General features: G+C 36.0%; 1 protein-coding gene across 3 annotated transcripts in view; it reads right to left on the bottom strand.

Annotated features, from left to right (window-relative positions):
- The window catches only part of herc3 (HECT and RLD domain containing E3 ubiquitin protein ligase 3), a 70,443-nt gene that overhangs the window by 11,447 nt on the left and 43,230 nt on the right, over window positions 1–15,766 (bottom strand). For 2 of the 3 annotated variants that reach the window (XM_061881049.1, XM_061881048.1), the window contains exons 15-20: window positions 15,177–15,290; window positions 15,085–15,114; window positions 14,891–14,992; window positions 10,620–10,790; window positions 10,420–10,563; window positions 4,518–4,684 (exon numbers count right to left, since the gene is read on the bottom strand). In XM_061881049.1, coding sequence (XP_061737033.1) covers window positions 4,518–4,684; window positions 10,420–10,563; window positions 10,620–10,790; window positions 14,891–14,992; window positions 15,085–15,114; window positions 15,177–15,290 — 728 coding nt within the window. The remainder of the gene's footprint in view (window positions 1–4,517; window positions 4,685–10,419; window positions 10,564–10,619; window positions 10,791–14,890; window positions 14,993–15,084; window positions 15,115–15,176; window positions 15,291–15,766) is intronic. The other variant, XM_061881050.1, reaches the window with a different exon arrangement.

Here is a 15,766-nt window from a genome sequence, read left to right as displayed (position 1 = left end):
GACAATCCACCCAACTATGGAGGCAGGGATATTTTTAAGGAGAGGTCACTTATTTGAGGAAATATTTACTTTTATTCCAATACCAATAAAGCAAGTATTTCAACAATGCACTTAACAATTGAAGCACTTGAGGCATGGCATTTTTTAGAGAGGAGACCCCTTATTTAAGGAAATACCTACTTTCATTTCAATATTGATGAAGCAAGTATTGTGTACGATGCACTTAATGATTGAGGCATGGCATTTATTGGCGCGGAGGCCACTTAATTAAGTAAAAATTATTTATACGTTTATTACAATACTGATTAAAACAAGTGGATGTACAATAAAAGCACCTGACATTAATGGCGTTTATGGCGGCAGATGCTACTTATTTGAGGAAATAATGATCTACTTTTATTCCAATACTAATGAAGCAAATATTTGGACAATCCACCCAACTATTGAGGCAGGGATATTTTTAAGGAGAGGTCACTTATTTGAGGAAATATTTACTTTTATTCCAATACCAATAAAGCAAGTATTTCAACAATGCACTTAACAATTGAAGTATGGCATTTTTTAGAGAGGAGACCCCTTATTTAAGGAAATACCTACTTTCATTTCAATATTGATGAAGCAAGTATTGTGTACGATGCACTTAATGATTGAGGCATGGCATTTATTGGCGCGGAGGCCACTTAATTAAGTAAAAATTATTTATACGTTTATTTCAATACTGATTAAAACAAGGGGATGTACAATAAAAGCACCTGACATTAATGGTGTTTATTGCAGCAGATGCTACTTATTTGAGGAAATAATGATCTACTTTTATTCCAATACTAATGAAGCAAATATTTGGACAATCCACCCAACTATTGAGGCAGGGATATTTTTAAGGAGAGGTCACTTATTTGAGGAAATATTTACTTTTATTCCAATACCAATAAAGCAAGTATTTCAACAATGCACTTAACAATTGAAGTATGGCATTTTTTAGAGAGGAGACCCCTTATTTAAGGAAATACCTACTTTCATTTCAATATTGATGAAGCAAGTATTGTGTACGATGCACTTAATGATTGAGGCATGGCATTTATTGGCGCGGATGCCACTTAAGTAAAAATTATTTATACGTTTATTTCAATACTGATTAAAACAAGGGGATGTACAATAAAAGCACCTGACATTAATGGTGTTTATTGCAGCAGATGCTACTTATTTGAGGAAATAATGATCTACTTTTATTTCAATGCTGATGAAACAGGTGTGTTTTTGTCATGATGCACCTGACGTTTGAGGCACGTAGTTTATTGAAACAAAGGCCCCTTATTTAAGGAAATTCTATCTTTTGTACTGATGAAGCAAGTATTTGTAGATGATGAAAATGATGCTTAAGGCACGGCGTTCATTGGAGCAGAGGCGACTTATTTATAGAAATGAATACTTTTAATACCAATAAAGCATGTATTTGTAGACGATGCAAATGTTTGAGGCAAGGCATCTATTAGAGCGGAGACCACTTATTTAAGGATATAGTGTATATTTATTTATGTTATTACCCGACGACAATGCAAATGACAATTATTTGAGGTATGGCCTCTGACAGTTACAGGCAACTTATTTAAGGTAACATTTTTATTATATTTTTTTAAAGACTGATTAGGCGAATGTAAATGAATTTGTGGAAAACACACCTGTTGATTGAAGTGTGGCGTCTATTTGAGCGGAGGCCACTTATTCAGGGAAATACAGTACCTGTATGTATTTTGATTTTAATACTGTACTGATTTAAGCTAATATCAGTTTGTAAACAATGTACCTTCATTTCAAGGCATGGTGTTTATTTGAGTGGAGGCCACTTATTTAGGGAAATAATAAAAATAAAAAAATTTAATACTGATGAAGCAAGGATATGTAGACAATGCAAATGTTTGAGGCACGACGTCTATTAGAGCGGAGGCCACTTATTTAAGGACATAGGGTATATTCATTTCCTCTTTGAATTACTTGAGGTATGGCCTATATGAAATTTAAAGGCAACTTATTTGAGGAATATGTTATAATAATATCTTTTATAATTTAAATACCGATTAGGTTAGTATAAATGAATTTGTAGACGATTTATTGAGGCATGTCATTCATTAGAGCAACAACTTATTTGAGGAATTACAGGACACTGTAATTACCTATATAGATTTTAAAACTGAAGACGCTAACATGAATTGTTTGTGGGTGACACACCTGATTAAGGCACGACGTCGATTGGAGCGGAGGCTGAGTAGAAAAATATTTATAGTTTTATTTCAATACTGATGGAACGAGTGTTTGTGTATGATGCACCCGACGTTTGAGGCCCGGTGTTTATTGGAGCAAAGGCCACTTATGTAAGCAATTCATTACGTTTCTTTTTTACCAATGAAGGAAGTAGACACTTATTTAAGGACATTGTATATATTCATTTCTTATTTGATTTAAATACCGATGAAGCTATTATCAGTTGTGGACAAATGCAAACGACAGATGATACCAGAGATGTCCAATAATATTGACCTGCCGATATTATAGGCCAATAAATGCTTTAAAATGTAATATCGGAAATTATCTATCGGTTTCAAAAAAATAATTACTTTTCAAAACTCCACTGTATGGAGCGGTACATATCCGGTAAAACACGGATATAAACCCAGTCAGCAGCCCTTTCCCTCTCCCACAGACAACACAGGAGTTGTAGCATGAGAGGCTTACTGGCGACGCTTGATGACCTCATCAAACCGCCGCAAAACAACAAGAGTGTGTTGTTGCCGGTGCTGTAGCTGTGGCTAACAAGCCAGCTCGCTCGATGACTGACTAACGACACCATGTCTATGGTTTGGGATTATTTTAAAGTGTGTCTGACGGATAAAAAGAACCGGCTATTTGCAATGACTGCAAAAAGTTGGTTATGCGAGGAGGAAACAAGACGTCTTCCTTTAATACTAGCAATTTGGTCTCCCACCTCTTCAAGAATCATAAGGAGATACACGATGAATACAAGCGGAAGATGGATGAAAAGCAAACACCGAAAAAAGTAGTAGCACACAGTTGTTGCTTAAAGACTGCACCAAGAAAAAAATAAAAAATACAACAAAAACCACCCCAGGGAGAAAGCTCACGTTGTGGTCAGGGACAACGCATGCAGTACGGTGGAGTTTGATGTGGCTAGTCTGCCCTGCATGATGCACACTTTGCAGCTTGCAGTGAACGGAGGTGCCCTGTCTCAACGCAGCATTTCAGAAGCTCTGGCTGACTGCTAAGCCACTTCAAGCACTCACCACCAGCTTGCAGAACATTTGTGTTATTCATACAAATACGTTAGAGCAGGGCAGATTGAGCCCAGTTTATAATTTCCTGTTATACAGTATACCAGGCAGTCTTGCACTCAAGGAGGACTATGTTATTGTTTATTTTATTACTCTAGTATACTCTGGACTGAAGCTGTGTGTCTTGTTCTTGTAGCTGTTGTTTTGATGCGTGTTTAAAAATAATAATAATAATAATGCACTTTATGAAAGTCAAAGTATAGTATTTTCCATAGTTGTAGTGGGTATCTCAGGGAGAGCATGTCTCAAATTCCAAGCTGCTGTTTTGAGGCATATTTAAAAAAAAAAAATGCACTTTGTGACTTCAATAATAAATATGGCAGTGCCATGTTGGCCCTTTTTTCCCTAACTTGAGTTGAAGTTCTCCTATTTTGGAAAACCTTGTCACATTGTTTAATGAATCACAACAAAATTAGGCATAATAATGTGTTAATTCCACAACTGTATATATCGGTATCGGTTGATATTGGAATCGGTAATTAAGAGTTAGAGAATATCAGATATTGGCAAAAAAAAAGCAATTATGGGACATCTCTAACATTTAACTTGAGGCATGGCCTCTGACAGTTACAGGCAACAAAAAATGTTACCAAATCTTCGATTTAAATAGACTCATATCAATAAATCTGGGCAATTAATCTGCTGATTTATTGAGGTACGTCGTCCATGAGAACGGAGGCCACTTATTCAGGAACTTACAGTATCTGAATATATTTTTATTTTAATAATGTACTTTAAGCTAATGCCAATTTGTAGACAATACGCCTGATGTTTTGGGGCACGGCATCTATGAGAGCGGAGGCCACTTATTCAAGGAAACAGGATTATCAGACTGTCTATTTTGATTTGAATACGGATGAGGGGACGACAACCCATGATTCTATTATGAATACGCGCTTTTGAAGTAACTGACAAGTCAACATGTTTCCCAGAGTCGTGTAAAAATGAGCCCGTCGTAATCTTAAAATCAATAAGTGTTCAAACCCTCCTCTGTCTGAGCCTTCCGGCGCCAAAATCAATGAGCAGTCATTTCCTGTGGTTTCTTATGTAAGAGGGACACTTCCTGCCCATGTTTTTTTTTTTGACTGAGCACAAGCTGAAGTGTTCTGAGTACGTTAACTCCCAAAAGGAGACATGTTGCCGTGACAACAAGGGGGGGAGGGAGGTAGTTACCGGGCCTCAGTGGGCGACAGCTCCTCCAGGTCGTCCAGTACGGGCGCCACGTCCAGCAGCTTCTTGTAGAGGACCAGAGGGAAGTGGAGGTCCACCACTGTGGAGTTGTAGATGGCCAGGCCGCAGACGATGCCGATGAGGTGGAACCAGTTCTGCTCCACAAAACACTGCGCAGGAGTCGGCATATTAGTCGTTTGTTCAATGACTACAGAATCGCCATAGCGTGGGGTTGTCACCAATATTTTGGTACCGCTAACAAAATGTATTTCGATACCTTTCTAAATAAAGGGGACCACCTGTCTTTAGACTTACTCAGTGGCTTAGTGCAGGGGTCGGCAACCTAAAAAGGTTGAAAGAGCCATATTGGACCAAAATGACAAAAAAACAAACATGTCTGGAGCCGCAAAAAAAAAAAAAAGCCATATTACATACAGATAGTGTGTCATGGGATATAAATTGAATTAAGAGGGCTTAAAGCAGGGGTGTCCAACTCAAATACAGAGTGGGCCAAAATTTAAAACAGAAACAAAGCCGCGGGCCAAGGTTGAACAAATGAACCTTTTAATCGGGACCCCAAACAAGTTTTGCATTAAATATTGAACAAACAAGGCTTATATAACTTTATAGTGACATGCAAAATCCAGTTTTAACTTATAATAATAATAATTAAAAGAATATCAATGGCATATCAAATACAATTGAAATAAAAATTGTATGTCTTTTTTTTTTTCTATTTGCAATCTTCTGAGATAAAGGTCACATTTTTTCCACAGGCTAATAATAAATTGGAAAATAACAATAATGAATGAACCAAACAATCAAGCCTTGAAGTAGCAAGAGAAAAATGCATGGTCAGTTTGCTGGAAGTTTCCCGGAAGAGTTAGTGCTGCAAGGGTTTCTGGGTATTTGTTCTGTTGTGTTACGGTGCGGATGTTCACCCGAAATGTGTTTGTCATTCTTGTTTGGTGTGGGTTCACAGTATGGCGCATATTTGTAACAGTCCTAAGGTTGTTTACACGGCCACCCCTCAGTGTGACCTGTATGGCTGTTGACCAACTATGTCTTGCATTCACTTGTGCGTGTGTGTGTGTGTGTGTGTGTGTGTGTGTGTTGTGTGTGTGTGTGTGTGTGTGTGTGTGTGTGTAAAAGCCACAAATATTATGTGACACGTTGTTAGTATGGAGGAAAAGCGGACGTGACGACAGGTTGTAGAGAACGCTAAAGGCAGTGCTTTAAATGCACGCCCCCAATATAGTTGTCCATGTGGAAATCGATAGAAATTCGGGAGAATGGTTGCCCCGGAAGATTTTCAGAAGGGGCACTGAACTTCGGGAGTCTACCGGGAAAATTAGGAGGGTTGGCAAGTATGAGTATTAGCAGTGAATGCAAGTGTTACAGCGGCACCGACGCTGTATAACACCAGCGGGCCAGCTCTAATGCTAAATTGATATTGCCTCAAAGGCCAAATTAAAATTATTACGGCAGGCCAGAGTTTGACACCCATGGCTTAAAGGAAACCAAATGAGCTCAAATATAGCTACAAATGAGGCATAATGAGGCAATATTGTACATACAGCAGGGGTGTCCAAACTTTTTTCCACGGAGGGCCGGACATGGAAAAATGAAAGCGTGCAGGGGCCATTTTGATATTTTGTCATTTTCAAACCAGAACAAAATGTATGGATTTAAAAAATAAAATATTTTACCTTTAAGGGTCCCAGGGACCATAAAGGGTCACAGTTATTAAAATGTTAAAAATAAGTCAAATTATTATTTTTTTAATTGAAGCTTACAATAAATCTCTATATCAACTTCAAGTTGATATAAAGTAATACAAAAAAAGGTTTTATGGATTTTCTGCCAAAAACTACTTTTTTAATTTTTTTTTATAGTAAAACTGAAATATCCAGTATTTAGTAATTAAAGCCCTAAAAGATCAATAATGCAGGACACCATTGATTTTAATTACTTTATATTTTTTGAGTAATAACAGTGAAAAGATAAATAAAATAGCAATCAATCAATCAATCATAGCCCTAAATCACTAGTGTCTCAAAGGGCTGCACAAATCACGACATCCTCGGTAGGACCCACCATAAGGGCAAGGAAAACTCACACCCAGTGGGACGTCGGTGACAATGATGACTATGAGAACCTTGGAGAGGAGGAAAGCAATGGATGTCGAGCGGGTCTAACATGATACTGTGAAAGTTCAATCCATAGTGATCAAACACAGTCACGAGAGTCCAGATCCAAAGCGGATCCAACACAGCAGCGAGAGTCCCGTTCACAGCGGAGCCAGCAGGAAACCATCCCAAGCGGAGGCGGATAAGCAGCGCAGAGATGTCCCCAGCCGATATATTTGGGATCCAAAGGATGCCCCACTCATGAAGTGATACATTTTTTATTAGGTTGTTCCCTTACTTTCAACACATACTTTACAGAATCAAAATATTTCGATTTTACGTTTTAACTATTTTGTTTGTTTTATGCTCTTTTGTCAAAGAAAACTTTGATGTTTTTATATGGCAACTACACGATATATGCAATATTTACAACACAAAACATTTTAAAGTGAAATACTTGAAGTAATTGGAGCCTTAAAATAATTATAATATAGATTTTTTTTTTTTGAGCAATTGCAAAAAAGAAAGATAAAGACAAAAGAAAAAAACAGCCTGCATGGCAGCTTTGTGTCAACATTTCAACTTTTTCTCGTTAGATTTCACCTCATTTCCCTTTTTTCAAATGTTCTTTTTTATTTTTGCTATAGCATTTCCAGAATGTGTGGCGGGTCGGTAAACAATTAGTTGCGGGCCGCAAAATGCCCCCCGGGCCGCACTTTGGACACCCCTGACATACAGCTAGCCTAAACAGCATGCTAGCGTCAATTAGCTTGCAGTCATGCAGTGACCAAATATGTCTGATTAGCACTCCACATAAGTCAATAACATCAACAAAACTCACCTTTGTGCATTCATGCACAACGTTAAAAGTTTGGTGGAAAAAAGAGACAGAAAAAGAAGTGGCATAAAACACGTCTTAGAAAGTCGGAGAAAGGTGTACATGTAAACAAACTACGGTGAGTTCAATGACCGCCAAAATCAGTAGGACAAAACGGCGCTCGCCAAATACTCGAATCACTGAAGCATGTTTAATAGAAATAGTGTGCTTTAATAACAAGGAGGTTTGTGACATGTTTGTCGTCCTGCAGAAACTATATAAAACAAAAAATATTTTTTATATTTTTTCCCCTCATCTTTTTCTATTTTTCATACATTTTTGAAAAAGCTCCAGAGAGCCAATAGGGCGGCTTTCGGCTCTAGAACCGCGGGTTGCCAAGCCCCGGCCTAGTGGTTAGAGCAGACCTGGGCAAATTAAGGCCCGGGGTCCACATGTGGCCCGTTGAGCTTTTCAATTTGGCTCGCCGGACATTCACAAATAATTGTTTTTGATATTTAAAAATGGAAACTGTAGCTGTCATTATGATGTACAGTGATGTTTTCAAATGACCGTAAGTCTTGAACTATACATAGTATTTCAGTGGTTGTGTCATGTCCTGGTGATCACGTTTAGTTTGGCTATGATCTGTTTGGTTTTTGCGCTCTTGTCAGTTCCTGTTTTCACTCCCTCCTTTGTTTCAATGACAACTCATTAGTTTTCACCTGTCCTCATGTCACGCACCTGATTCATTTGGACTCGCGCACCTGTTGTTAATCACGTCACCTCTATTTAAGCCTGTAGTTGCCAGGCAGTCAGCCTGGCGACATCACCCTCTATACACCCATGTTATTCATGCTGATGATCCATGCTCTTGTCTCGTTCCAAGTAAGTTTTCTTTAATGTCCAAAGTTTTGCCTTTGTGGTAGTTTTGTTTTCTTAGCCAAGTTTCGAACCTCTGCTGAGAGCGCCTTTCATTTGTTGTTTTTTTTTTTTCGAGTTAAGATTATAATCATGTTTTTACCATCATGCCAGGTTGGAATCTGCGCTTTTGCATAATATATAGTTACTATGGCAATCTAATTAGTTACTATGGTAATCTTAGTCACAGCAGCTCAGACGAGGCACCAAGCAGTCTGGGCGGGGAGCGTTTCCACAGAGCTTTCCCAGAAAAGCCAGTCTCAAATGTGGGTGTCAGGGACTGACACAGGAGATTTTTACAACAAAGTTCTAAAGCTTAGTGATTTATCATATATCAGATGGTAGGTGTTTTATTTCTTTACCCTTCGTGTTCATATTTCGCTGTGTTTGTTGAATTGTTGTTGCTTTTGTAAAATGTGTCGATCGAAATCAATCACTGAGTATTTACAGGCAGGCACAGTGTGTAGCCAGAAAAGGGAGAACGGACGCAGTTTTACTCTAAAAACTAAAGATACAGGTGAAGTTATAACACCTTTAAAGACATGACTAGCGTTTTAGCTACTTCTAGCCGAACAAGCTCCTTTGCTCGTAAAACCAGCAATGTCTGTCACGATGTGACGAAGCGCCGTCATGCCCGGGAATCGGCGCTTTCCAAACAGAGCATAGTACCGTTTTTGATTCATTAGTACCGTGATACTATACTAGTAGAGATGTCCGATAATATCGGACTGCCGATATTATCAGCCGGAAAATTCTTTAAAATGTAATATCGGAAATTATGACTTTTTAAAACGCCGCTGTACAGAGTGGTACACGGACGTAGGGAGAAGTACAGAGCGCCAATAAACCTTAAAGGCGCTGCCTTTGCGTGCCGGCCGAGTCACATAATATCTACAGCTTTTCACACACAGAAGTGAATGCAATGCATACTTGGTCAACAGCCATACAGGTCACACTGAGGGTTGCCGTATAAACAACTTCAACACTGTTACAAATATGCGGCACACTGTGAACCCACACCAAACAAGAATGACAAAACACATTTCGGGAGAACATCCGCACCGTAACACAATGTAAACATAACCTACTCAGTCGGCCAGTGGTTAGAGTTTCCGCCCTGAGATCGGTAGGTTGTGAGTTCAAACCCCAGCCGAGTCATACCAAAGACTAAAAAAATGGGACCCATTACCTCCCTCAGCATCAAGGGTTGGAATTGGGGGTTAAATCACCAAAAATGATTCCTGGGCGTGACCTCCGCTGCTCCCCTCACTTCCCAGGAGGTGATCAAGGGTGATGGGTCAATTGCAAAAAAATTTTGCCACACCAAGTGTGTATGTGTGAACATCATTGGTACTTTAACTTTAAACACAACAGAACAAATACCCAGAACCCCTTGCAGCACTAACTCTTACAGGACGCTACAATATACACCCCCCGCCCACCTCAACCTCCTCATGCTCTCTCAGGGAGAGCATGTCCCAAATTCCAAGCTGCTGTTTTGAGGCATGTTAAAAAAAATGCACTTTGTGACTTCATGTTGGCATTTTTTTCCATAACTTGAGTTGATTTGTTTTGGAAAAGCTTGTTACATTGTTTAATGCAGTGGTCCCCAACCACCGGGCCGCAGAATAATTTTTTATTCATTTTTATTAAAAAAAATAAAAATAAATAATTAAAAATAAGATTTTTTTTTTTTTTTTTTTTAATTAAATCAACATAAAAAACACATAATACACTTACAATTAGTGCACCAACCACAAAAGCCTCCCTTTTTAATGACAAAAACGTCCCTTTTTTATGACAAAGGGAAAAAAAAAAGGATACAAAAAGGTTGGGGACCACTGGTTTAATGCATCCAGCGAGACGTGTTAATTCCACGACTGTATATATCGGTATCGGTTGATATCGGAATCGGTAATTAAGAGATGGGCAAAAAAGCCATTATCGGACATCTCTCTATATACTAGCACCGGTATACTGTACAACATACCTGAAAGTATGGTTTGTAACAATAATGTAAGTAAATGAAATATTGACTTACTTTATCCGAGAACCACAGCAGGTTGGACTCGGAATACTGCGTGAACATTCCGTAAACAGGATCCAGCAGCTCCTTCAGCAGGAGCAGGAAAAACTCTTTAGTCACGCCGCCCGCGTCCACCGCCTCCTCACCGTCAAACGTCACCTAAGGGCCGCGATTATTAGTATTTCAGTTTCGGAAATCGTTTTTTCAACTCTCACCTTGAGCGGCTTCTTGAAGTCCACATCAAAATACATGGTGAGCTCCCGCAGCGTGTCGCTGACCAGATGCTCCCTGCGCACGTGCAGCACCAGGTACAGGTTCCTGAATGGCTGGGGCTCCAGCGTCAGAACCCGCAAGACGTTGTGGATGTTGGCGTTGCTTACTGCCATCTTGCAAAGTATGCATGCAATTGAAGTTTATTGAATTGTGTGCACAATGCATATCACAGCATATAATAGCAATGCCCCAAACACCATGAATTGATTAATGTGGACCCCGACTTCAACAAGTTGAAAAATGTATCTGGGTGTTACCATTTAGGGGTCACTTGTACGGAATATGTACTGTACTGAGCAATCTAATAATAAAGTCTCAATCAAAACCATGTAAATATTCCCCCTAGCGGCCAGGAGGGGTAAATTGGCATATTTGAAATCTGACGGGCAATATGGATTTTAATATTATTTGGCTAGTATTAATATTAGTAGTATTATTATTGGCCAATTTTCGTGAAAAAGCATGTGATTGCTATTGCAGATTAATGCATTTTATTGTCGATCTTTAAAGGTTAATTTGTGTCGCTCTTAGTATTTATTTAAACACTCAATTCATGAAATACTATGGTTTGCGTTTGAACTTTGTGAACTGATTTTCTTTTTTCTTTACATGAAATTATGCTGAAAATGTTTTTCCATCCATTTTCTACCGCTTGTCCGGTTCGGGTTCGCGGGGGGGTCGTTGGAGCCTATCTCAGCTGCATTCGGGCATTTTTAATTAAAATATGTGAGCAAAATTTGTATGTTTGAAAATTAAATTTGTTATAATTACAGTATTCTTAATGTCCCTGAAGTGAGTCTTGACTTTTAAAGCAAATATTTCTGCACTTAATTTTTAAACACATTTTTTGCACTGAATTTTTACACACTGCAAATAATATTCAGTGTAAAAAATCTGTTAAAAAAATTCACACAATTTTTTTACACTGAATTTTGTGAATTGAATTTTTTTAACATCAAATTATGCTAGAATTCTTTTTTAAAATAAAAATATATGAGCAAAATATGTTGGTTTAAATATTCAGTTTGTTAAAATTGCAGTATTCGCAGTTTACCTGAATTGAGTCTTGAGTTTAAAAGCAACAAATATTTTTGCAATGAGTTATTTTACACTGAATCTTTCTACAGTTTTTTTAACAATAATTTTTATACACATAATTTGTTTTACAATGTATTTTGTATAATGAATTTTCATACACCAATTTTTTACACACTTTTTACAGAATTTCCATTCAATGAATTTGTTACACTGATTTTTTTTTTTTACACTAAATTTTTAGAACAGAATAGAATAAAAAGTACTTTATTGATCCCTGGGAGAATTCAGCAATTTAGTTGTTTTTTTTTTTTTTACAGAAAATTTGTATACACTGAATTTTTTTTAACTCAATTTTTACACACTGAGTTTTTTTTTAACACATGTTTTACACTGAATTTTTTACATTGAATTTTGTGAGTTACATTTTTTGACATCAAATTATGGTAGAATTATTTTTTTAAAGTAAAATATATGAGCAAAATGTGTTTGTTTAAATATTCAGTTCGTTAAATTTACAGTATTCTTAATTTACCTGAAGTGAGTCTTGAGTTTAGAAGCAACAAATATTTTGGCACTGAATTATTTTACACTGAATTTTGTATAGTTTTTTTTGTTTAGTTTTTTACAATTTTTTTATACACAGAATTTTTTTCACAATGTATTTTTGTAGAATGAATTTTCAGACAGATTTTTTACACAGTATTTTTTTTTTACGGAATTCCCATACACTAAATATCATACTGAATTTTCAGTTTGTCTGTTTTTAAAGAAAATGTGTATACAGTGAATTTTTTAAAACTGAATTAAATTTTTTACAACAAATTATTCTAGAATTATTTTTTTAAATCCAAATATATGGGCAAAATGTGTATTTAAGTATTCAGTTTGTCAAAATTACAGTATTCGTAATTTACCTAAAGTGAGTCTTGAATTTAGAAGCAACAAATATTTTTGCCCTGTATTATTTTATAGTTTTTTTTAACAATTAATTTCTATACACTTAATTTTTTTCACGATGTATTTTTACACAATTTTTTTTTTTTTTTTTTTTTACAGAATTTCCATTTACAGAATTTCCATACAATGAAGTTTTTACGCTAAATTTTTTGAATAGAATAGAATAAAAAGTACTTTATTGATCCCTGGGGGAAATTCAGCAATTTAGTTTTTTTTTTTTTTTACAGAAAATTTGTATACACTGAATTTTTTTAAACTGAACACACAATTTTTTAAACTCATTTTTTATAAACTTTTTTTCAACTTAATTTTTATACACTGAATTTTTTTAACAGATTTTTTACACTGAATTTTACACACTGAATTTTGTGAATTGACATCAAATTATGCTAGAATTAGTTTTTTTAACTTAAATATATGAGCAAAATGTATTTGTTTAAATATTCACTTCGTTAAAATTTCAGTATTCTTAATTTACCTGAAGTGAGTCTTGAGTTCACAAGCAACAAATATTTTTACACTGAATTATTTTACACTGAATCTTTGTATATATACATATTTTTTTAACAATAATTTTGTATAGACTGAATTTTTTTCACAATGTGTATTTTTGTAAAATGAATTTTCATAGACAGATTTTATTATACACGTTTTTTTTTTACGGAATTCCCATACACTCAATTTCATACTGAATTTTTAGTTGGGTTTTTTTTTTTTTTTTACAGAAAATTTGTATACAGTGAATTTTTTTAAACTGAAAACAAAATTTTTTAAACTGAATTTTTATCAACTTTTTTTTATAATGAATTTTTTTATACTGAATATTTACACAGTGAATTTATTACACTGAATTTTGTGACATCAAATTATGCTAGAATTATTTTTTTAATAAAAATACATGAGCAAAATGTGTTTGTTTAAAATTACAGTATTTTTAATTTACCTGAAGTGAGTCTTGAGTTTAGAAGGAACAAATATTTTTGAACAGAATTATTTGACACTGAATCTTTGTACGGTTTTATTTTTTTTTCTACAAAGAATTTTTATAGACTGATTTTTTTTTCATAATATATTTTTGTAGAATGGATTTTCTTACACTGATTTGTTTTTACACTTTTTTTTTTTACAGAATTTCCATACACTGAATATAATACACTGATTTATTTACACTGAATTTTTGGTTGGGTTTTTTTTACAGAAAATTTGTATACGCTGAATTCTTTTAAACTGAAATTTTAAAAAAAATTTAAACTGAATTTTTATAACCTTTTTTTAAACTGAATTCTTACACACTGAATTTTTAAACACATACGTTGCTCACAAATGTTTATTCAAAGAAATTGTCAATTTTAAGTAAAAAAAAAAAAAAATCAGTGCACAAAAAATTCAGTTACATAAATTCAGTGTCAAAAAGAAGCTTTCATGATTAAGACACAAATAAACCTCCATACTGATCCCCCTCTGTATTTTCTTTAGTCCCCCAGCTGACAAGCGGCTAGCAGCTAATGGTGTCTCCAGACAGTGTGGAGCCGCTCCTCTAAGCTAAAAATAATCACCTCCATTACGGCAATTAAACTGAATTACCAAGTACCATTATCACTGGAGGACAAGGCTGAACATGTTACACACAGAGGAAGAGAATAAAGAAATAATTTAAATATTGTGTGACACTAAATGGTCCCTAGTGTGTGAATGTGAGTATGAATGTTGTCTGTCTATCTGTGTTGGCCCTGCGATGAGATGGTGACTTGTCCAGGGTGTACACCGCCTTCCACCCGATTGCAGCTGAGATAGGCGCCAGCGCTCCTCGCGACCCCAAAAGGGAATAAGCGGTAGGAAATGGATGGAAGGTTGTTGATATTGTGAAACCGTCAATAGCACTCACCATAAATAGAAAAATGCATGTGTGCTTGGTATCGATAGCAGCCGATCTATTGTATCAGAAATGGCAACATAAACCCTGATTGGAAACTTCCCAAATTATTATAATACTAATCATAATGACTTGTATATTATTCTTATTTGTATTATTGCGAAATATGATACAAATATAATAAAATTATTAAATATTTTTTAAATGATGGGAAAAAAAATGTGAATTACCGTAAATAGAAAAAAAGGGAAGAAATAAGACTAACATTAAATCAAATAAAAAATGGGAAAATAAAAAATAAAATAAGACTAACGGCAGCATTAAATGAAATGTATGGAAAGGCACCTGCATTTGCAGCTCGGCGTCGGTTTGCAGCATAGTTGTCTTGGCTTGTGCATTCAAAATGAACGGGTAGGAACAAAGGCTCACTGAGGGAAAGTCTATCTGCTGGGTGGAGAAAACAGCCTCTGCTCAACATAACCTCATAACAAACCCGATAAAGTGCAGCCAGTTTGCATCGAAACTGGACCGTTACCTACTTGAGAATTGGAAGAAGACGATCCCAGTTCCTGCAAAACCGTGATAAACGGTTACAAAATTGATGATCATTTAGAAGAGTGCATAAACTGACCTTTTCAGCCTTGTTTAAAAACCACTTGAGGTAGTCCTCCTCCATGTCCACCAGGTTGTTGACGTCGTGGATATAAAAGCGGCTGTACTCCACATGATTGGCCTTCTGGTTCACCTGGTGATGCGCAGCCCAGAACACGTGTCAAAGGAAATAGCAAACATGTTGAAGTCTTATAAAAGGGGCAGCCTCTATAGCAGGGGTCACCAACGCCAGGTAGCTCGTAAGGACCAGATGAGTCGCCCGCTGGCCTGTTCTAAAAATAGCTCAAATAGCAGCACTTACCAGTGAGCTGCCTCTATTTTTAAAATTGTATTTATTTACTAGCAAGCTGGTCTCGCTTTGCTCGACATTTTTAATTCTAAGAGAGACAAAACTCAAATAGAATTTGAAAATCCAAGAAAATATTTTAAAGACTTGGTCTTCACTTGTTTAAATAAAGTCATTTATTTTTTTACTTTGCTTCTTATAACTTTCAGAAAGACAATTTTACAGAAAAAATACAACCTTTAAAACGATTTTAGGATTTTTAAACACATATACCTTTTTACCTTTTTTTCCTCTTCTTTCCTGACAATTTAAATCAATGTTCA

Source organism: Nerophis ophidion, linkage group LG20 (genome assembly GCF_033978795.1).
Source record: "Nerophis ophidion isolate RoL-2023_Sa linkage group LG20, RoL_Noph_v1.0, whole genome shotgun sequence".
Classification (NCBI taxonomy): Eukaryota; Metazoa; Chordata; class Actinopteri; order Syngnathiformes; family Syngnathidae; genus Nerophis; species Nerophis ophidion.
The sequence above is the reverse complement of the archived record's forward strand: the minus strand, read 5'-3'. Positions and strand labels throughout refer to the sequence as shown.